This window comes from Oncorhynchus kisutch, linkage group LG4 (assembly GCF_002021735.2).
Source record: "Oncorhynchus kisutch isolate 150728-3 linkage group LG4, Okis_V2, whole genome shotgun sequence".
Taxonomy (NCBI): Eukaryota; Metazoa; Chordata; class Actinopteri; order Salmoniformes; family Salmonidae; genus Oncorhynchus; species Oncorhynchus kisutch.
The window spans coordinates 82,457,523-82,482,560 of NC_034177.2; the positions used below are offsets into that span (position 1 = coordinate 82,457,523).

A 25,038-nucleotide genomic window follows, 5' to 3' on the forward strand; every position below is an offset into this window, starting at 1 on the left:
GAGAAGAGAGGGAGGGTGAGAGAGAGAGAGAAGGGGAGAGGAGAGGGAGAGAGAAGGAGAGAGACAGAATGGGAGAGGGAGAGAAGATGAGCGAGAGAGAGAATGGGAGAGAGGGAGAGAGAGTGTGTGTGTGAAGGTGTGAGAGAGTGTGTGTGTGTGAAGGTGTGAGAGAGTGTGTGTGAAGGTGTGAGAGTGTGTGTGTGTGTGAAGGTGTGAGAGAGTGCGATTGAAGGTGAGAGAGTGTGAGAGAGAGAAGAGGAGAGGAAAGGGAGATAGAAGGGGAGAGGAGAGGAAGGGAGAGTGTGTGTGAAGGTGTGAGAGAGAAGGGGAGAGGAGAGGAAAGGGAGAGAGTGTGTGTGAGAGAGAGAGAGAGAGAGAGAGAGAGAGAGAGAGAGAGATGGAGGAAAGAACAATTTATTAAAGTGACCTCTAACATGTACACCTTGACCCCATTGACACTGCTACTCTCTCTCTCTCTCTCTCTCTCTCTCTCTCTCTCTCTCTCTCTCTGTGTGTGTGTAAGAACCTGACTCAGCAGCCTAGTATCTGCTCTAATTAGTTCTCCAGTTGAGAGGCTGTGAGATAGTAATGACCAGACACAGAGGGGGGTACTAGTGTGTGTGTGAACTTTACACTACATGTACTTACAGCCTAGTGCTGGCCTCTATTGCTAACCTAGTGTACAGCTAAACTGCAGAAAGCCAGCTGTACAAGATGAGTGCAACAATGACTCAACCATCACAGGTACAGTACAACAGACAGAAGGAGTGTCCAAGGGCAACAGCAATGTAATTAGCCTTTTGGATTTGTTATAACACTTTTTTGGTTACTACGTGATTCCATACATGTTATTTCCTAGTTTTGATGTCTTCGCTATTATTCTACAATGTAGAAAATAGTAAAAATAAAGAAAAACCCGAAAATGAGTAGGTGTTCTAATATCTTTGACTGGTAGAGTACATCCATAAGTTCAAAGCCTGTTTCATAGAGAATGTAACAATCTGGACTTTACAGCTCTGGAAGAAATGAAGAGACCACTGAAAAATTATCCGTTTCTCTGGTTTGACTATTTATAGGTATGTGTTTGGGTAAAATTAACATTTCTGTTTTATTCTATAAACTACTGACAACGTATCTCCCAAATTCCAAATAAAAATATTGTAATTTAGAGCATTTATTTGCCGAAAATGCAACTGGTCAAAATAACAAAAAAGATGCAGTGATGTCAGACCTCGAATAATGCAAAGGAAATAAGTTCATATTAATTTTTTAACATCACAATACTAATGTTTTAACTTAGGAAGAGTTCAGAAATCAATATTTTGGTGGAATAACCCTGATTTTCAATCACAGCTTTCATGTGTCTTGGCATGCTCTCCACCAGTCTTTCACATTGATGTTGGGTGACTTTATGCCACTCCTGGCGCAAAAATTCAAGCAGCTCATCTGTGTTTGATGGCTTGTGACCATCCATCTTCCTCTTGATCACATTCCAGAGGTTTTCAATGGGGTTCAGGTCTGGAGACTGGGCTGGCCATGACAGGGTCTTGATGTGGTGAGATGAGTCATCTCGCAGTGTTTGTCATTATACCCTGATGAAGACAGCTTGTCTGTCGAAATGTTGGACATAAATATTATTGCATCTGAGCTCCTAGAGTGTGAGGCTCTCCTTTATATTTTAAGTGTTCTACTCTGCTAGCCAGCACCTCGTCTTAATAGGTGTTCTACTCTGCTAGCCAGCACCTCGCCTAAATAGGTGTTCTACTCTGCTAGCCAGCACCTCGCCTAAATAGGTGTTCTACTCCGCTAGCCAGCACCTCGCCTAAATAGGTGTTCTACTCCGCTAGCCAGCACCTCGCCTAAATAGGTGTTCTACTCCGCTAGCCAGCACCTTGCCTAAATAGGTGTTCTACTCCGCTAGCCAGCACCTCGCCTAAATAGGTGTTCTACTCCGCTAGCCAGCACCTTGCGTAAATAGGTGTTCTACTCTGCTAGCCAGCACCTTGCCTAAATAGGTGTTCTACTCTGCTAGCCAGCACCTTGCCTAAATAGGTGTTCTACTCCGCTAGCCAGCACCTTGCCTAAATAGGTGTTCTACTCTGCTAGCCAGCACCTTGCCTAAATAGGTGTTCTACTCCGCTAGCCAGCACCTTGCCTAAATAGGTGTTCTACTCCGCTAGCCAGCACCTTGCCTAAATAGGTGTTCTACTCCGCTAGCCAGCACCTTGCCTAAATAGGTGTTCTACTCCGCTAGCCAGCACCTTGCCTAAATAGGTGTGCGTTTCTTTCGCCTCTAGGTCCTCCATCCACACCTTGATTGACCTGGCTGTGTGGCATGGAGCATTGTCCTGCTGGAAAAACCAATCCTCAGAGTTGGGGAACATTATCTTCCAGGACAACCTTGTTCGTGGCTTGATTCATGCGTCCTTCACAAAGACAAATCTGTCTGATTCCTGCCTTACTGAAGCACCCCCAGATCATCACCGATCCTCCACCAAATTTCCCAGTGGGTGCAAGACCTGGAAAGGCCTACAAGCCACAGTGTCTCGCACAACACTTTTGTTATTTTGACCAGTTGTCATTTTCTGCAAATAAATGCTCTAAATGACAACATTTTAATTTGGAATTTGGGAGAAATGTTGTCAGGAGTTTATAGAATAGAACCGAAATTGTAATTTTACCCAAACACATACATATATAGTAAAACCAGAGAAACGGATACTTTTGCAGTGGTCTTAATGTTTTCCAGAGCTGTATGCAGTAACTTACTTTGAAGAGATGGTGATCAAGTCTAAATAGGGTTTGGTGTTTGGTGTGTGGTAGTCTAAATTCAGTGTACTTGTCTTCAAATGCCATTTCCCCAAAGTTAGACTTTTGCCAACTAATTTTCTTTAATTTATGTGCGGTGATCCTTAGATTCTCCAAACTTGCCCAGAGGGAATTGTTGATATGTTGTACATTTTTTATTGTAAATAACATTTTCCTTTGAGAAATGTGCCCAAAATGTACTTTACGTACATGTCTTTAGTATTTTAGAGATAGAAAGATGAAAAAAATATTTTGACATTTGTAGGAGGATAAATACCCATTGAACAAAGGACAGGCTGCCAGAAATCATTTCCATTCAAGCTGGCCAGTGTGGCAGCCATCTCGGCGCCAAGGCTATGTATAATACAATGAGATGAAAATCCTTCCTGTTATACCTCAAATTCAACCTCAATACTCAGTCAACTCCACTGAAGATTATGTGGGTGCCTCAGACATTCATCTGGATGTGATCAGTGTATACTACAATACATTCTCATGTCAGTCTATCTGTGTCTCTAATACAGGAGTCAACGTTTTCCGTCAATCTCTGTGACCATCCCTAGAGTATTTACATTACTGTATTGATACAATGTTTAGGGCCGGAACTGTGATTAAAGTCATCATTGTTGTATTAGGGAACCCTTTTTGTTTCCTCAGTAGAATTTTTTTGGGTTCCAGGTAGAACTCTTTTCAGTTCCAGTTAGAATCCTATGTGGAAAGGGTTCTACATGAAACCCAAAGGGTTCTACCTGGAACTAATAGGGGCTATTCGAAGGGGTCTCCTATGGGGACAGCCGAAGAACCCTTTTAGGTTCTAGATAGCACTTTTTTCTGAGGGTGTAGGCTACAGCAGTGACTAGGGTCTGGGAATCATGATGGACTATCTTGGTAACTTTGAAAAGGGGAGAAAAAAATCAGTGAGGGTCCTCTTCAGACAGACAAATCACCAGTGTGGCTATGTGGAGATGAAAATGCAGGCAGGAATTGTGCTCATGAAAAACTCTTACCATAACCTGTAGGCAGACATGCCAGAAGGTCATGATTCTAAACCAAAGTTTGCAGGCAAGACCTTTGCAGTGGTTTTAGTGAAGGCAGTTGAAGCAAACTAGTCACTTGTGAAATGGACTCATTAAAAATAACCTCAGTGATCTCCATCTAGCTAGCTACTAGTTTGTGTCCGGGGGATGTTTACGCTAGGGCAGCCAGTGGATAAGACAGTGCCCTCTCCTTTATGCCAAACTGACGTCTAAGTACAGACGTGTATGTTAGAATATTGGTACATTGTGGGAGTCATCCTTAATTAAGAATATACTTATCTGAGCTCTGTGAAGGTACTAGTAGCTAGTAGCATCTTAGCTGTTATTAAGAAGACGCTTATCTAAGGCCATGGCTGAGTGGTCACACATTTCACAAATAATTAAAAAGAGTTCCAAAGGGCTCTTCAGTTGTCTCCGTAGGAGAACCCTTTTTGGTTCCTTGTAGGATCCTCTGTGGAAAGGGTTATTCCTGGAACAAAAAAGGGCTCTTCAAAGGGTTCTCCTATGGGGACAACCAAAGAACCCTTTTAGCATTATAGCACCTTTTTTATAAAAAATATTTTACAATGAGTGTACTGTGTAGCTCCTTTCTTTATGGGCTGATTTCCCTGGACTGACAAGTGCTTCTCTATGGGCTGATTTTACTGGACTAACAAGTGCTTCTCTATGGGCTGATATCCCTGGACTAACAAGTGCTTCTCTATGGGCTGATATCCCTGGACTAACAAGTGCTTCTCTATGGGCTGATTTCCCTGGACTGACAATTGCTTCTCTATGGGCTGATTTCCCTGGAAAACAGGTGCTTCTCTATGGGCCGATCTCCCTGGACTAAGAAGCACCTCCAAGGGACAAGTCTGTCTGGGAAACCACCCTTACATGCTTTATATGTATTCAACTAGGTTGCTGGATAACTTGGTAGAGAATGGGTGAAGTTAGGCCGTGTGTTGCTCATGTGTATGTCCAGCCTAACTGTGTTTGTATTGCTCATGTGAATGTCCAGCCTTACTGTGTTTGTGTTGCTCATGTGAATGTCCAGCCTAACTGTGTTTGTGTTGCTAATGTGAATGTCCAGCCTAACTGTGTGTGTGTTGCTCATGTGAATGTCCAGCCTAACTGTGTTTGTGTTGCTCATGTGAATGTCCAGCCTATCTGTGTTTGTGTTGCTCATGTGAATGTCCAGCCTAACTGTGTTTGTGTTGCTCATGTGAATGTCCAGCCTAACTGTGTTTGTGTTGCTCATGTGAATGTCCAACCTATCTGTGTTTGTGTTGCTTATGTGAATGTCCAGCCTATCTGTGTTTGTGTTGCTCATGTGAATGTCCAGCCTAACTGTGTTTGTATTGCTCATGTGAATGTCCAGCCTAACTGTGTTTGTGTTGCTCATGTGAATGTCCAGCCTCATGTGAATGTCCAGCCTAACTGTGTTTGTGTTGCTCATGTGAATGTCCAGCCTAACTGTGTTTGTGTTGCTCATGTGAATGTCCAGCCTAACTGTGTTTGTGTTGCTCATGTGAATGTCCAGCCTTACTGTGTTTGTGTTGCTCATGTGAATGTCCAGCCTAACTGTGTTTGTGTTGCTCATGTGAATGTCCAGCCTATCTGTGTTTGTGTTGCTCATGTGAATGTCCAGCCTAACTGTGTTTGTGTTGCTCATGTGAATGTCCAGCCTAACTGGTACATTTGTGTTTCATTTCTTATACTAGGTTTGAAATCCCATCTTTCTTCATGTTTTTGACTTCCCATTGGGATTACAGTTTTTCTCAGTCGCTTTGGTGCATTTCTTAGATCAAAAGTGCAATTCTTGATACTACTTGTACAAATTCCAAATCATCTAGTCACTTGTGCACATCATTGAAGCAATTTCCTATTCCTTTGAACAAATTGCAATTGATAATGTACAAGTGTCAGCTTTTTTCCACATTATCAATTGCTCATGTCATGTTGATCAAAATATAGTAAAATATAGTGGATGGTTCTCTGTTGAATAGTCAAAACATCTAGGCATTGGTTCCTTGCATAAGCCATTATATGCAAAATTGTTGAACTATTTGTCATAAACTGTCAAGCATAGTTTTACACACATTTCTATTAGACCTTTTGTACAAACACGTGAATTGATGAATCGTGCAGGTGAAATTGACCCTCACTCATGAAGGAATGTAAAGTGTTAGTTCAACCAACAATCAACCAGTTGTCTAAATTGCTCAAATGTGCATCTCATGAAGAATCAATCGGCAAGCATATATATACAGACCACAACACAGAGTTGCAATTTTCCAATAATGGATGGACCAGGAAACGAACAGGGTCAACAGCCAAGAGGAGGAAGAAGAGGAGCAAGGATGCGTGGTGGAAGGCAAAACAGAGGAAGAGGCAGAAGAGGACATAGGCGCATATCTGATGACATAAGGGCCACTATTGTAGACCATGTTGTCAATCATGGCCTTACAATGGCTGAGGCGGGTCGAAGTGTGCAGCCGAATATTGGGAGATCAACCGTGTTCTCAATAGTTAAAACGTTTTGAAGAGAGAACAGGTATGTCCACCAATGTACAGTGCACTGTTACTGTATATAAGCAGTATACTGTATACTTCCTACAATGCTTCATATTACAGTAGTCCTCTTGTATTTCACAGCATACAGAAATATACTCTATACAGATACATACTGCACCTTACATGCACCCACCTGTATGTTTTACAGTAAAATGTGTGTTCGCATAGTTTTTGTCTATGTGAAAGTATGCGATGCATCACTGCATTTTTCCCCACATAGGACTGCAAGAGTACCTCAAACCAGTGGCAGAGGACGCCTTTTCACACCTCAACAGGAGGAGGCTATTTGAAATACAAAAGGACCATTATAGAAGACAACGATGTCTTTGAAAACATCCATACGGTTAGCATCTCAACCATCGACAGGGTGCTGCATAGAAACCAGATGAGTATGAAACAGCTGTACCGTGTACCATTCCAAAGGAATGAGGACAGAGTTAAGGAGCTACGATACCAGTATGTACAGGTAAAACATATATCTATGTAACTACTTTACAGAAACATTTTATAGTGATACATAGTACAGTAAGCATAAACTGCACACATTTCCATTGCTGTGGAAGGATCATCTAATATATGTACATTTTATGTCACTCTTCCTTACCAAAACAAATTCAACTGTGTGTTCTGGGATATAGCGTATAATGGAGTTGGAATCAAGTGAACCCTCTCACAACTTTGTATACGTGGATGAGGCTGGCTTCAACCTGACCAAATGCAGAAGGCGGGGTCGGAATATCATCGGTCACAGAGCTACTGTGGATTTGCCAGTCCAACGGGGAGGAAATATCACCATGTGTGCTGCTATTTCGGAGCATGGTGCCCTAACTCATATCCCCCTTATAGGGCCATACAACACCCAGCATCTACTCAACTTTTTAGAGACTCTCTACAGGGCTCTCATCCCTGATGACGAGAGGGGTCTGTTTAGAGAGGATTTGCCAAAGTATGTGGTCATTTGTGATAATGTGAGTTTCCATCGATCAAACATCATAAGGCATGGTTTGTGACCCACCCGAGGATGAATAGAATTCATATAACTCCTCCCACCTTATTCACCATTCCTTAACCCAATTGAGGAGTTCTTTTCAGCATGAAGGTGGAAGGTGTACGATCGTCAGCCACACACACAGATGACCCTGCTGGCTGCAATGGATGCAGCATGTGAGGACATCACAGTAGACGCCTGCAGAGGATGGATAAGGCATTCCAAAATATTCTTTCCATGTTGCATTGGAAGAGAAAATATCCGGTGTGATGTGGATGAGAATATGTGGGCCGACAGACAGGAACGTCTGGATGTGTAGAGACAGCACAACAGTGCTGCGGGCAAAGTTGTGCCTTAGGGGTGGTTTCCTGTGTTTCTTTCTAATTTAGTTTTTTTTCTCCTTTGTGCCCCTTGGGTTGTCCAGTCTCTTTCAATCAATAACCCACATACAGTAATATGTAAATAGTACTGTTGAAATTGATATATGCCATAGAAGTGCAGCCTTGTGCATTTTCAATACAGTAACTGTCATCCAAACTGTAGCCTAAGTTTACGTCAAGTAATACTGTCAAAGTACACAGTTACATTGACAACATGCCTAAACATTTTGACGACCTGAACAATGACTCATTGACTCATTCTGATGACACTGACATGATCATTGGCATGAATATTTACTTTTGAGAGATGTACTATGGATTTTTAGTGACTGACTAGCTTTAGAAACATATCTATTGTATATTGCAGTTTGTACAAATTGTTCTGAGAAATGCACTTATTATTTTGCACATGTTAGGGATGATGTGAAAAATGCACCAAAGCGACTGAGAAAAACTGTAATCAGACACAAAGGACAGCGGCCATGTTACATTCCTTCTGGGTGATTGTATAACCAGCATATTCTATTCTCTCCCCTGGAATCATGTGAGATGTCCTCTGCAAGCATAACTGTGAAAGACAAGGCCATTCACACACACTGATGCATGTGCATCCACGCACAACCCACACTCACACACCCACACACAGTATACACAATGTGCCTGTCATTGGGAGCAGAGACAATGAGTGTGTTGCAGCGACAATGAGTGTGTTGCAGAGACAATGAGTGTGTTGCAGAGACAATGAGTGTGTTGCAGAGACAATGCCTGTAATCCCAGCATTGTATCTCACTACGACACACCCAACACACAAATAGGCGAACACATGAACGCACACACACCTAAGAGGAACGACAACATCACCCTTCCTTCCTTCCTCCCTCACAACCACAATCCAAGCGTGGTAGAGGGAGAGAGAGGATCCAGAGGTCACTGGGGGGTCAGGGGATACTAACGGTCAGAGTTCAACACCGCCTCAGGCTGGGGTTTAATCCCATCAGGGTTGACCTGAAAGTCTGACAGTACATGGTGAGAGTTATTCATGGACCTTAGTTTGACCAGCTACGGCTAAACTTGACTGGGAATAAACATACTGGATTCTCACATACCGTCTCTGCTATTCAACTCATTAATGATCGATTCTGTTTGTCACCTTTAATTACAGTGTGTTTGTGTTTATGAGAGAGGGAGAGATCCTGTGTACTTTATTTACTGAGTAAATATTTTGAAGGGGCCTCAGCTGATCAGGTCAGAAATTCAGAACACAGTTTTCAGAAACAGTTGAAGTCAGAAGTTTACATGCACCTTAGCCAAATACATTTAAACTCAGTTTTTCACAATTCCTGACATTTAATCCGAGTAAAAATGCCCTGTCTTAGGTCAGTTAGGATCACTACTTTATTTTAAGAATGTGAAATGTCAGAATAATAGTAGAGATAATGATTTATTTCAGCTTTTATATCTTTCATCACATTCCCAGTGGGTCAGAAGTTTACATACACTCAATTAGTATTTGGTTGCATTGCCTTTAAATTGTTTAACTTGGGTCAAATGTTTCGGGTAGCCTTCCACAAGCTTCCCACAATAAGTTGGATGAATTTTGGCCCATTCCTCCTGAGAGAGCTGGTGTAACAGAGTCAGGTTTGTAGGCTTCCTTGCTCGCCCACGCTTTTTCAGTTCTGCCCACAAATTTCTGATAGGATTGAGGTCAGGGTTTTGTGATGGCCACTCCAATAGCTTGACTTTGTTGGCCTTAAGCCATTTTGCCACAACTTAGGAAGTATGCTTGGGGTCTTTGTCCATTTGGAAGAGCCATTTGTGTCCAAGCTTTAACTGATGTCTTGAGATGTTGCTTCAATATACCCACATAATTTCCCCCCTCATGATGCCATCTATTTTGTGAACCAGTCCCTCATCTATTTTGTGCACCAGTCCCTCCTGCAGCAAAGCATCTCCACAACATGATGCTGCCACCCCTGTGCTTCATGGTTAGGATGGTGTTCTTCGGCTTGCAAGCCTCCCCCTTTTTCCTCCAAACATAACGATGGTCATTGCGGCCAAACAGTTATATTTTTGTTTCATCAGACCAGAGGACATTTCTCCGAAAAGTACGATCTTTGTCCCCATTGCAATTTGCAATTGCAAACCATAGTCTGGCTTTTTTATGGCGGTTTTGGAGCAGTGGCTTCTTCCTTGCTGAGCGGCCTTTTAGGTTATGTCGATATAGGACTCGTTTTACTCTGGATATAGATGCTTTTGCACCTGTTTCCTCCAGCATCTTCACAAGGTCCTTTGCTGTTGTTCTGGGATTGATTTGCATCTTTCGCACCAAAGTACGTTCATCTCTAGGAGACAGAACGCGTCTCCTTCCTGAGCGGTATGATGGCTGCATGGTCCCATGGTGTTTATATTGTTTGTACAGATGAACGTGGTACCTTCAGGCATTTGGAAATTGCTCCCAAGGATGAACCAGACTTGTGGAGGTCTACAATTGTTTTATGAGGTATTGGCTGATTTCTTTTGATTTTCCCATGATTTCAAGCAAACAGTCACTGAGTTTGAGGTAGGCTTTGAAATACATCCACAGGTATACCTCCTATTGACTTAAATGATGTCAATTAGCCTACCAGAAGCTTCTAAAAGCATTACATAATTTTCTGGAATTTTCTAAGCTGTTTAATGGCACAGTCAACTTAGTGTATGTAAACTTCTGACGGACTGGAATTGTGATACAGTGAATTTTAAGTGAAATTATCTGTCTGTAAACAATTGTTGGAAAAATTCCTTGTGTCAAGCACAAAGTAGATGTCCTAACCGACTCGACAAAAGTAATTAAAAAGAGTTTTAATGATTCCAACCTAAGTGTATGTTAACTTCCAACTTGAACTGTATATGCACTCAAACATGTTTTATGTTGATACATATTAAGCATAGAATTGTCATCCGCCAATCTTCTCACCGCTAGTCTCTTTACCACCTATGTACAAGGTCAACACACAAGGCTTCTTTCCCATACCGACTGTGTCACAGTACAACGTCTTCATTTTGGAGATCCAGGAATGTAACTAAAACTTCACACACATTAATGTCTACTTGCCCCACTCCACTCTTAACCTTTCTTTCTGTTGATCTTTCATGTCACATTTTATTCATTTATCAGTAGTGAGGGCGTGTATTTTCTTACTGGCCACCCGTGGGGGTTGAACCCACAACCCTGGCGTTGCAAGCACCATGTTCTACCAACTGAACCCACAACGCTGGCGTTGCAAGCACCATGTTCTACCAACTGAACCCACAACGCTGGCGTTGCAAGCACCATGTTCTACCAACTGAGCCACAACCCTGGCGTTGCAAGCACCATGTTCTACCAACTGAGCCCACAACGCTGGCGTTGCAAGCACCATGTTCTACCAACTGAGCCCACAACCCTGGCGTTGCAAGCACCATGTTCTACCAACTGAACCCACAACGCTGGCGTTGCAAGCACCATGTTCTACCAACTGAACCCACAACGCTGGCGTTGCAAGCACCATGTTCTACCAACTGAGCCACAACCCTGGCGTTGCAAGCACCATGTTCTACCAACTGAGCCCACAACGCTGGCGTTGCAAGCACCATGTTCTACCAACTGAGCCCACAACCCTGGCGTTGCAAGCACCATGTTCTACCAACTGAGCCCACAACGCTGGCGTTGCAAGCACCATGTTCTACCAACTGAACCCACAACCCTGGCGTTGCAAGCACCATGTTCTACCAACTGAACCCACAACGCTGGCGTTGCAAGCACCATGTTCTACCAACTGAGCCACACGGGGTCTTTCAAACTGTGTAATGTTTACAGTGGAAGTCACCACCTCCCAAAGCATCAATCAGACTCAGCGATAGGCTATGATGTAGATCCAGAAAGTAAACAGCATAGTGGGTCAATTTCCGCTACAACTAAGAGGGTTGAAGCGCGAGGTTCAACTTCTCCCCCGTTTTGGTGCCCTGGCTTCCACGCTGTGAACAAAGTGAAGGGAACCCGTGCACATGCGCAGATACTGTGTGTGACTGTGTGAGAGCAAAGTCTTGCATCTCGCTCATCTCAATATCTGCGGTGCTGCTCGTGGCAACATAATTTCGCTGTGTCTACCTTTCAGGTTAGGTGTGTATTTTAACCACCCCGTGGTGGGCTTGGAGTGTTGCCATGGTAACGTTTAGATGAAAGAGGTTAGTCAAAGTGTGCAGATAAAAGCCACAGTGATGGCAGGACAAAAATACAGACTTAAGAAAGAGAAGGAGGAGAGAATAAAGACTTGAAGGAAGAAAGAGAGAGGGAGCCAAGTGTAATAGGGAGGAGGGATTGGTGCGGCAAGCAAGTCATGGAGGAAAAGGAGAGGAATGAGAAAGGACATGGGAAAGGACATGGGAAAGAACATGAGAAAGGACATGGGAAAGGACATGGGAAAGGACATGAGAAAGGACATGGGAAAGAACATGGGAAAGAACATGAGAAAGGACATGGGAAAGTACGAGAAAGGAGATGAGAAAGGACATGGGAAAGGACATGGGAAAGGACATGGGAAAGGACATGGGAAAGGATGAGAAAGGAGATGGGAAAGGACATGGGAAAGGACATGAGAAAGGACATGAGAAAGGACATGAGAAAGGACATGAGAAAGGACATGAGAAAGGAGATGGGAAAGGACATGAGAAAGGAGATGGGAAAGGACATGAGAAAGGACATGGGAAAGGACGAGAAAGGACATGGGAAAGGACATGGGAAAGGACATGGGAAAAGACATGGGAAAAGACATGGGAAAGGACATGGGAAAGGACATGGAAAGGACGAGAAAGGACATGGGAAAGGACATGGGAAAGGACATGGGAAAGGACATGGGAAAGGACATGGGAAAGGACATGGGAAAGGACATGGGAAAGGACATGGGAAAGGACATGAGAAAGGACATGGGAAAGGACATGAGAAAGGACATGGGAAAGGACATGGGAAAGGACATGAGAAAGGACATGGGAAAGGACATGGGAAAGGACATGGGAAAGGACATGGGAAAGGACATGGGAAAGGACATGGAAAAGTACGAGAAAGGAGATGAGAAAGGACATGGGAAAGTACGAGAAAGGAGATGAGAAAGGACATGGGAAAGGACATGGGAAAGGACATGAGAAAGGACATGGGAAAGGACATGAGAAAGGACATGAGAAAGGACATGGGAAAGGATGAGAAAGGAGATGGGAAAGGACATGGGAAAGGACATGAGAAAGGACATGGGAAAGGACATGAGAAAGGACATGAGAAAGGACATGAGAAAGGAGATGGGAAAGGACATGAGAAAGGACATGGGAAAGGACGAGAAAGGACATGGGAAAGGACATGGGAAAGGACATGGGAAAAGACATGGGAAAGGACATGGGAAAGGACATGAGAAAGGACATGGGAAAGGACATGAGAAAGGACATGGGAAAGGAGATGGGAAAGGACATGGGAAAGGAAATGGGAAAGGACATGAGAAAGGACATGGGAAAGGACATGGGAAAGGATGAGAAAGGAGATGAGAAAGGACGAGAAAGGACATGGGAAAGGAGATGAGAAAGGACGAGAAAGGACATTGGAAAGGACATGTGAAAGGACATGGGAAAGGACATGGGAAAGGACATGGGTGGTAGAATAGTGTGTAGGTGGACAAGAAAGAAGGAGGAGAGATAAATTGTCGATTTAGAATGAATGAAATAAGAGAAGAGGAGGAGAAGAGGAGAGAAGGGAGGAGAAGAGGAGAGAACGGGGGAGGAGAGAAGGGAGGAGAGGAGGAGAAGAGGAGAGAAGGGGGAGGAGAGAAGGGAGGAGAAGAGGAGAGAAGGGGGGAGGAGAGAAGGGAGGAAAGGAGGAGAGAAGGGAGGAGAAGAGGAGAGAAGGGGGAGGAGAGAAGGGAGGAGAAGAGGAGAGAAGGGGGGAGAAGAGGAGAAGAGGAGAGAAGAGGGGAGGAGAGAAGGGGGGAGGAGAAAAGGGAGGAGAAGAGGAGAGAAGAGGGGAGGAGAGAAGGGAGGAGAAGAGGATAACCATTGGCCAAATAGACTCTTCCAGATGTGATTGCATAAAACCACAGGCAGATTTGTATTCACTCTGGGACATTCCAAAGAGAGAGCGAGAGAGAGAGAGACACACACACACACACACACACACACACACACACACACACACACACACACACACACACACACACACACACACACAGGTGTGAGAGTACAGCTGTCCTTTTTTCTCTGTCTCCCTCTCTCTTGCTCTGTTTTAAGCTCAAACATTACGGCCTCCCAGAGTTAGTCGTTTGCACAGCAGATTATCGAGTAAGAGAGACAGAAAGAGAGAGAGAGAGAAATAGGGAGAGGGATGGGGAGGAGAGGGTTACCAAAGCAATAATTTTCTCCTGGCCTTGTCGTGTCTTTGGCTATGCCGGCTTAAGTGATATGACATGCTATTTTATAAAACCATTTCTCTGTAATTAATATTACCTGATTAAGCTAATCATGTAAATGTAATTAACTAGAAAGTTGAGGCACCATGAAAGAATGTTTATAGAGCTGTTATCTTCCGAATAAACTCTTAAAGACCTAGTAGTCTTTTACATCAGTAGCAGTCAATATTTAATCGTCACTTTATTCAGTCTCATCTGAAAGTTGTAAATTCTTGGTTATCTTCACGAAACCTGGCTAACAAGTTGAATCAGCAATACAAAATTGGGTTTAATTATTTATTTACTAAATACCTAAATAATCACACAGAATTACATCTACACAGAATGGGAGATACATTGATTACAAATGATGTCATAAAGGAAAACGTCTCTGGTGGTAAACTGGAGACGTTTTAGTATTGTTGTGTGTCTTAGACGGGATACGTCGTCCGTCCTTTCCTCGCTCAAATTTACAGCGGCTGCTGCTAACTCAACGGCTAGGAGGTATCACTTCTGGAGTGAATAAGAGTTCAAAGTTCATATCAAGTTTCCATACTTTTAATCTTGTGCTATATTCTGGCTGGTATAGTCGAAATTCATCCTTTCTGCGTGTCGATCGTCACCTTCACATTGAACACGATGCTAATTTCGTTAGGTTATTATCTGAGCCCTTTTAACGTAGGACCGTCGTCCTCACGTCCTTGGAACAGAACGTTGAATTTTCGTCAACTGGTTTATATAGTGGTGAAAGAAGGGCGTGTTTCATAGTTTACAACCAAAGTCTGTTGTCATGGGCGGGGCCTCTGAGTGAGCAGAGTTTACAACCAATGTCTATTCACTTGGGCGGGGCCTCTGAGTGAGCAGAGTTTACAACCAATGTCTGTTCACATGGGCGGGGCCTCTGAGTGAGCAGAGTTTACAACCAATGTCTGTTCACTTGGGCGGGGCCTCTGAGTGAGCAGAGTTTCTCTATGACAAACCTTTCTCTCATTTAAGAAGCAAAAATTACATTTCATCTTTTCACAAATAGTTTCATATTTAAACATTTAAATTGCACAACAATTCCATGTGAATCTGATAACAAGAATGTGTCAACTTTCCAAGATACAGTTTATGTCATCCTGTCATTAGTGGTAATGTCTCAGACAGCAACTGATCTGAGATCATATTCATTAAGTGCCAACGCATATTTTCAACTGGTTGGATTACCGAAATATGGTTCCGTTTCCCACCTTTCGATGTTCCCAGACTCTCTATGTTACAAAGGCTTTACAAGAGTGAACTCTATAAAGTAGAGAGAGAGAAAAGGGGAAAGGTATTTATGGGGGTCATAAACCTCCCCCAACAGGCCAACGTCATGACACCCTCTACATATCTATTGTGTGTGTGTGTGCGTGTGTGTGTGCGTGTGTGTGTGCGTGTGTGTGTGCGTGTGTGTGTGCGTGCGTGTGTGTGCGTGTGCGTGTGCGTGTGTGTGTGTGTGCTTACCGCTGGTAGTCACAGTGATCCTGGGGGTGACATCCAGGTCTATGGGGGCTCTGAAGGGGTATCCTCCCGCTACACCACAGCTCAGGAGCAGGAGAAGGGAGGACAGGGCAGAACACACACACACTGCCATCTACACACACACCCGCCAGGGGGAGAGAGTTGCCCTCCGACTACTCCTCAGAGAGGAGGACACACACACACACACTGTGGAAAAACACACTCTCCTTCGCACGCTCATGCATCCATTCACATGAACACACACTAGTGAGCTGCCGTTCTCCTACTATTCAGAGCAAGAAACTCGCACACTCACTCTCCCGCTCAAGCAAAGAAACACTGTCACTTCGACACACACACACACTGGAATGGCTGTCCTCTCTTCTCTCGGCAGACACACACACATATACACATATACAGCACACCGATGCCAACAAGCACTGGATTCTCTCTCCCTCTGGTCTGAAGGCTGAACCGGCTGGTTCATCTACTTGCTGCAGGTTCCATCTAGAGAGAAAACATGTCAGACTTTATCCAGTGTCATCTACACATGTCTAATCTACGTATTCCTGCCAGGAACTGTTGTCAAACTCCAAACTCTTCAGTAGTGTACATTTATGCATTCAGCAATCATTAACATCATAACCACATTAATCATTACTGAGACATCACAAGCACATTAATCATTACTGAGACATCACAACCACATTAATCATTACTGAGACATCACAACCACATTAATCATTACTGAGACATCACAACCACATGAATCATTACTGAGACATCACAACCACATTAATCATTACTGAGACATCACAACCACATTAATCATTACTGAGACATCACAACCACATTAATCATTACTGAGATATCACAACCACATTAATCATTACGGTAACATCACAACCACATTAATCATTACGGTAACATCACAACCACATTAATCATTACGGTAACATCACAACCACATTAATCATTACTGTAACATCACAACCACATTAATCATTACTGAGACATCACAACCACATTAATCATTACTGAGACATCACAACCACATTAATCATTACGGTAACATCACAACCACATTAATCATTACGGTAACATCACAACCACATTAATCATTATGGTAACATCACAACCACATTAATCATTACTGAGACATCACAACCACATTAATCATTACGGTAACATCACAACCACATTAATCATTACGGTAACATCACAAGCACATTAATCATTACAGTAACATCACAACCACATTAATCAATCACAGCAATCATTTTCATCATAACCACAGCAATCATTATCATCATAACCACAGCAATCATTATCATCATAACCACAGCAATCATTATCATCATAACCACAGCAATCATTATCATCATAACCACAGAAATCATTATCGCCATAACCACAGCAAGCATTAACATCATAACCACAGCAATCATTACTGTAACATCATAACCACAGCAATCATCATCATCATAACCACAGAAATCATTAACATCATAACCACAGCAATCATTATCATCATAACCACAGCAATCATTATCATCATAACCACAGCAATCATTATCGTCATAACCACAGAAATCATTATCACCATAACCACAGCAAGCATTAACATCATAACCACAGCAATCATTACTGTAACATCATAACCACAGCAATCATTATCATCATAACCACAGAAATCATTATCACCATAACCACAGCAATCATTATCATCATAACCACATAAATCATTATCATAACCACAGCCATCATTATCATCATAACTGCAGCAATCATTAATATCATAACCACAGCAATCATTACTGTAACATCATAACCGCAGCAATCATTACTGTAACATCATAACCACAGCAATCATTATCATCATAACCACAGCAATCATTATCATCATAACCACAGCAATCATTATCATCATAACCACAGCAATCATTAATAAAATAACCACAGCAATCATTACTGTAACATCCTAACTGCACAAATAGCATGTGTATTAATCAACCAACTACTGTGTAATATGTATAATAAACCAAGTAAAGACTTTGAGATAAGATAGTGATGGAATGTAATGAAAATTCAAAAGTATGAAAATAATGTGAAAGTTAAAACACTAAGGGGAAGATAAATCACCAGAGAAAAGGAGAGAATAACATTACCTTTCGGGTTGAAGAGATGGAAAGAACGACATCTAGCTAGGAGGGTTACTACAGGCTGCAGACGAATGAGAGAGAGACTGTTGTCCGTTGTGTGGAGAGAAAGAACTTAGAGAGAAGGGTAAAAAACATGTCGCTGGAGAGAAATATAGTGTGAGAGAGAGAGAGAGAGAGAGAGAGAGAGAGAGAGAGAGAGAGAGAGAGAGAGAGAGAGAGAGAGAGAGAGAGAGAGAGAGAGAGAGAGAGAGAGAGAGAGAGAGAGAGAGAGAGAGAGAGAGAGAGAGAGAGATATAGATAGAGAGAGGGAGAGATATAGATAGAGAGAGAGAGATATATAGAGAGAGAGAGAGAGAGATATAGATAGAGATATATAGATAGAGAGAGAGAGAGAGAGAGAGAGAGAGAGAGAGAGAGAGAGAGAGAGAGAGAGAGAGAGAGAGAGAGAGAGAGAGAGAGAGAGAGAGAGAGAGAGAGAGAGAGAGAGAGAGAGAGAGATATAGATAGAGATATATAGATAGAGAGAGGGAGAGAGAGGGAGAGGGAGAGAGAGAGATATAGATAGAGAGAGAGAGATATAGATAGAGAGAGAGAGAGAGAGAGAGAGAGAGAGATAGATAGAGAGAGAGAGAGAGGGAGGGATATATATATATATATATATATATATATAGAGAGAGAGAGGGAGGGATATATATCTATATATATATATATATATATAGAGAGAGAGAGGGAGATATATAGATAGAGAGGGAGAGTGAGAGAGAGAGGGAGAGATATAGATAGAGAGAGAGGTGGATATATAGAGAGAGGGAGAGATATAGATAGAGGGAGCGATATAGATATAAAGAGAGAGGGAGAGATGTAGATATATAGAGAGAGGGCGAGATACAGATATATAGAGAGAGGGAGAGATAAAGATAGAGAGAGGGAGAGATGTAGATATATATGTATGGAGAGGGAGAGATATAGATATATATATAGAGAGGGAGAGATAGATAGAGGGGGATATATAGATAGAGAGAGGGAGAGATATAGATATATAGAGAGAGGGAGATTATATATATATATATACGAGGGAGAGATATAGATATATATATAGAGAGGGAGAGGTACAGATATATATATAGAGAGGGAGAGATATAGATAGATAGAGAGGGAGGGAGATATATAGATAGAGAGAGGGAGAGAGAAGGAGATATATATATATATATAGAGAGAGAGAGGGAGAGATATATATATTAATAGAGAGGGAGAGATATAGATAGAGGGAGAGATATAGATATATAGAGAGAGGGAGAGATATATATATATTAATAGAGAGAGGGAGATATATATATATATATATATATATATAGATGGAGAGATATAGATATATATAGAGGGAGAGAGAGATACATAGAGAGAGGGGGAGAGATATAGATATATATAGATAGGGAGAGATATAGATATATAGAGAGAGGGAGAGATATAGATATAGAGAGAGATAGGGAGAGATATAGATATAGAGAGAGATAGGGAGAGATATAGATATATATAGAGAGAGGGAGAGATAGATAGAGAAAGAGTGGGAGATATATATATATATATATATATAGAGAGAGGGAGGGATATAGATATATATAGAGATAGGGAGAGATATACAGTGCCTTGCGAAAGTATTCTGCCCCCTTGAACTTTGCGACCTTTTGCCACATTTCAGGCTTCAAACAGAAGTTAAGTTAATACTTTGTAGCGCCACCTTTTACTGTGATTACAGCTGTAAGTCGCTTGGGGTATGTCTCTAACAGTTTTGTACATCTAGAGACTGAAATGTTTTCCCATTCCTCCTTGCAAAACAGCTCGAGCTCAGTGAGGTTGGATGGAGAGCATTTGTGAACAGCAGTTTTCAGTTCTTTCCACAGATTCTCGATTAGATTCAGGTCTGGACTTTGACTTGGCCATTCTAACACCTGGATATGTTTATTTTTGAACCATTCCATTGTAGATTTTGCTTTATGTTTTGGATCATTGTCTTGTTGGAAGACAAATCTCCGTCCCAGTCTCAGGTCTTTTGCAGACTCCATCAGGTTTTCTTCCAGAATGGTCCTGTATTTGGCTCCATCCATCTTCCCATCAATTTTAACCATCTTCCCTGTCCTTGCTGAAGAAAAGCAGGCCCAAACCATGATGCTGACACCACCATGTTTTACAGTGGGGATGGTGTGTTCAGGGTGATGAGCTGTGTTGCTTTTACGCCAAACACAACGTTTTGCATTGTTGCCAAAAAGTTAAATTTTGGTTTCATCTGACCAGAGCACCTTCTTCCACATGTTTGGTGTGTCTCCCAGGTGGCTTGTGGCAAACATTAAACAACACTTTTTATGGATATCTTTAAGAAATGGCTTTCTTCTTGCCACTCTTCCATAAAGGCCAGATTTGTGCAATATACGACTGATTGTTGTCCTATGGACAGAGTCTCCCACCTCAGCTGTAGATCTCTGCAGTTCATCCAGAGTGATCATGGGCCTCTTGGCTGCATCTCTGATCAGTCTTCTCCTTGTATGAGCTGAAAGTTTAGAGGGACGGCCAGGTCTTGGTAGATTTGCAGTGGTCTGATACTCCTTCCATTTCAATATTATCGCTTGCACAGTGCTCCTTGGGATGTTTAAAGCTTGGGAAATCTTTTTGTATCCAAATCCGGCTTTAAACTTCTTCACAACAGTATCTCGGACCTGCCTGGTGTGTTCCTTGTTCTTCATGATGCTCTCTGCGCTTTTAACGGACCTCTGAGACTATCACAGTGCAGGTGCATTTATACGGAGACTTGATTACACACAGGTGGATTGTATTTATCATCATTAGTCATTTAGGTCAACATTGGATCATTCAGAGATCCTCACTGAACTTCTGGAGAGAGTTTGCTGCACTGAAAGTAAAGGGGCTGAATAATTTTTATTCTTTTGATTTGTTAAAAAAGTTTGAAATATCCAATAAATGTCGTTCCACTTCATGATTGTGTCCCACTTGTTGTTGATTCTTCACAAAAAAATACAGTTTTATATCTTTATGTTTGAAGCCTGAAATGTGGCAAAAGGTCGCAAAGTTCAAGGGGGCCGAATACTTTCGCAAGGCACTGTAGATAGAGGGAGAGAGGGAGAGATAGAGAGAGATATATATATATAGAGAGAGGGAGAGATATAGATATATATAGAGAGAGATATAGATAGATATATATATAGAGAGAGGGAGATATAGAAAGATAGAGAGAGGGAGAGATATAGATAGAGGGAGAGAGGGAGAGATATAGATAGAGGGAGATATATATATATATATAGAGAGAGAGAGAGATAGAGAGGGAGAGAGAGATATATAGATAGATAGAGATATAGATAGATATATCTGTTCACAAACTCAAACAAACCCCACAGAGCCCCAGGACAGCAGCACAATTAGACCCAGTAGCACAATTAGACCCAACCAAATAATGAGAATACAAAAAGATAATTACTTGACACATTGGAAAGAATTAACAAAAAAACAGAGCAAACTAGAATGCTACTTGGCCCTAAACAGAGAGTACATTGTGGCAGAATACCTGACCACTGTGACTGACCCAAACTTAAGGAAAGCTTTGACTATGTACAGACTCAGTGAGCATAGCCTTGCTATTGAGAAAGGCCGCCGTAGGCAGACATGGCTCTCAAGAGAAGACAGGCTATGTGCACACTGCCCACAAAATGAGGTGGAAACTGAGTTGCACTTTCTAACCTCCTGCCCAATGTATGACCATAGAGAGACATATTTCCCTCAGATTACACATATCCACAAAGAATTCGAAAACACATCCAATTTTGATAAACTCCCATATCTACTGGGTGAAAGTCCACAGTGTGCCATCACAGCAGCAATATTTGTGACCTTTTGCCACGAGAAAAGGGCAACCAGTGAAGAACAAACACCATTGTAAATACAACCCATATTTATGCTTATTTATTATCCCTTGTGTACTTAACCATTTGTACATTGTTACAACACCGTATATATACATTATATATACATAATATGACATTTGTAATGTCTTTATTGAAATGTCTATTGTAATGCATTTATTTATTTATTTATTTCACTTTTGTATATTTATCTACCCCACTTGCTTTGGCAATGATAACACATGTTTCCCATGCCAATGAAGCCCCTTGAATTGAATTGAGAGAGAGAGAGTAATATAATGATCCTGCTGTCCACTATAGTAGAAGGGGAGCTAGGTAACTGATCAATTTTATGAGAGAAGAGAGGAAAGACAGAAAAGGAGTTTGATGATTGCAGAATGACATAGTGTCTCTAGCTTCCCTTCCATTCCCTCTCTGTTGCAGCATGACCTAGTGTCTCTAGCTTCCCTTCAGTTCCCCCTCTGTTGCAGCATGACATAGTGTCTCTAGCTTCCCTTCAGTTCCCTCTCTGTTGCAGCATGACATAGTGTCTCTAGCTTCCCTTCAGTTCCCTCTCTGTTGCAGCATGACATAGTGTCTCTAGCTTCCCTTCAGTTCCCTCTCTGTTGCAGCATGACATAGTGTCTCTAGCTTCCCTTCCATTCACCCTCTGTTGCAGCATGACATAGTATCTCTAGCTTCCCTTCAGTTCCCTCTCTGTTGCAGCATGACATAGTATCTCTAGCTTCCCTTCCATTCCCTCTCTGTTGCAGCATGACATAGTGTCTCTAGCTTCCCTTCAGTTCCCTCTCTGTTGCAGCATGACATAGTGTCTCTAGCTTCCCTTCCATTCACCCTCTGTTGCAGCATGACATAGTATCTCTAGCTTCCCTTCAGTTCCCTCTCTGTTGCAGCATGACATAGTATCTCTAGCTTCCCTTCAGTTCCCTCTCTGTTGCAGCATGTCATAGTATCTCTAGCTTCCCTTCCATTCCCTCTCTGTTGCAGCATGACATAGTGTCTCTAGCTTCCCTTCAGTTCCCTCTCTGTTGCAGCATGACATAGTGTCTCTAGCTTCCCTTCCATTCACCCTCTGTTGCAGCATGACATAGTGCATGTCTCTAGCTTCCCTTCAGTTTCCTCTCTGTTGCAGCATGACATAGTATCTCTAGCCTCCCTTCAGTTTCCTCTCTGTTGCAGCATGGCATAGTGCATGTCTCTAGCTTCCCTTCAGTTTCCTCTCTGTTGCAGCATGACATAGTATCTCCAGCTTCCCCTCAGTTCCCTAAATCTGTCTCTCTTACCATCACACACACTACTATAAACTCTCTCACAAACAGGTGCACGAAAATACACACATGAGCGCACACTCTTATAAATACCCTCAGTCTCTGCCTTAATGTTCTCTCTACCTTTTTGGTGGAAACATTCACACTCTCATTCCATTAAACACACACACACACACACACACACACACACACGAAAGGGGCCTGTAGATTCTCACTGTAAACGCCTGTAGTGCCTCCGAAAACATCGCAATGCTCCCCAAAGTTGCCATGACAACATGTTGCGTTGCCATAGCTAGCTACCTCTGTACCTCTGGAACGCAGCGGCAGCACACAGGTGCAGAACATACAAATAGAATAACACAGATCAAATGAGCAGGATCACACAGGTGCAGAACGTAGAAGTGGGACAACATAGATCAGGTAGGCAGGAGCACACGGAATACAAATTGAACAGATACGTAGTTCCATAGAGAGAAAGCTAAATGCTCTAGTTCTTAAATATTGCTCAAGGATTATAATTAAATGCCACAGGGAGTGTCTGATTATGATCATTTCTCAAAAGTTTCCCGTCCGTCAGCTTATCAGAGATGAGCTCTCATCCTAACAGAGCTTGTCAGAAACGAGCTCTCATCCTATCAGAGCTTGCCAGAGATGAGCTCTCATCCTAACAGAGCTTGTCAGAAACGAGCTCTCATCCTATCAGAGCTTGTCAGAGATGAGCTCTCATCCTATCAGAGCTTGTCAGAGATGATAATCTCTCATCCTATCAGAGCTTGTCAGAAACAAGCTCTCATCCTAACAGAGCTTGTCAGAGATAATGAGCTCTCATCCTAACAGAGCTTGCCAGAGATGAGCTCCCATCCTAACAGAGCTTGTCAGAGATGAGGAGCTCCCATCCTATCAGAGCTTGCCAGAGATGAGCTCTCATCCTATTAGAATTTGTCAGAGATGAGGAGCTCTCATACTAACAGAGCTTGTCAGAGATGAGGAGCTCTCATCCTATCAGAGCTTGTCAGAGATGAGGAGCTCTCATACTAACAGAGCTTGTCAGAGATGAGGAGCTCTCATCCTAAGAGTGTAAGGTCTGAGTCAATCACAAAGTGCTGCTGCATTCAGACGTCCTGCCAAAACCCTCTTAAAGACGTGACAGAGGAGGAGAAAAGCTCTTTATCAGTTTTTCACTGTAGAGGGAGCTGTCAGTGCCAGGATCATTAGACGGACAGACAGGGTAGTGTAAACTAGTATCCACACAGCACACACTGTCTTAGTTTTGACTTTATAGATGACCCACACACACACTTGCCTTGCACGCGCACAGAGCAGGATGAAAATGTTAAGCTACCTGTAAACTGCTTCAAATACATTAGGTGATAAACCTCAGACAAAATCACTCACAAGCTCAGAGAGAGACAGAGAGACAGAGAGAGACAGAGAGAGACAGAGAGAGAGAGAGAGAGAGAGAGAGAGACAGAGAGAGAGAGAGAGAGAGAGAGAGAGAGAAATCCACACTTTTCTATAGAAGATAATGCCACCATCCCTTTTGTCCTCTCTCCAATCCAGTGGTTGTCAGAGTGGATCCTTTGTCGTCACCAAGTCCTAATCCACAGTGTAATAGCAACTAGCACTCAGTCCTAATCCAAGTTTCCAGGACACATCATCTAGGTCCCGACTCCGACCCACTGTGAGTTCCTTAGGGGCGGCAGGGTAGCCTAGTGGTTAGAGCGTTGGACTAATAACCGGAAGGTTTCAAGTTCAAACCCCCGAGCTGACAAGGTACAAATCTGTCGTTCTGCCCCTGAACGGCCTAGGAACCCACTGTTCCTAGGTCATCATTGAAAATAAGAATTTGTTCTTAACTGACTTGCCTAGTTAAATAAAGGTAAAATAAACATATACTGAAATTGATATACAGTATTAGGCCATTACTGTGTGTCAATGAGCTCTGTCTAATAAGGAAATGGTAGACAGCCAAGATTCCTCCA

The 25,038-nt window shown here is 42.5% G+C and overlaps 1 protein-coding gene across 1 annotated transcript in view; it reads right to left on the bottom strand.

Moving 5' to 3' along the window:
- LOC109879048 (semaphorin-4G) overlaps nt 1-17,973 on the bottom strand; it is a 43,604-nt gene extending 25,631 nt beyond the window's left edge. The window contains exons 1-2 of the mRNA XM_031821902.1: nt 17,866-17,973; nt 15,701-16,204 (exon numbers count right to left, since the gene is read on the bottom strand). Of these exons, the coding sequence (XP_031677762.1) occupies nt 15,701-15,830 (130 nt within the window). The 5' untranslated portion in view covers nt 15,831-16,204; nt 17,866-17,973. The remainder of the gene's footprint in view (nt 1-15,700; nt 16,205-17,865) is intronic.
- Nucleotides 17,974-25,038: the final 7,065 nt, after the last annotated feature.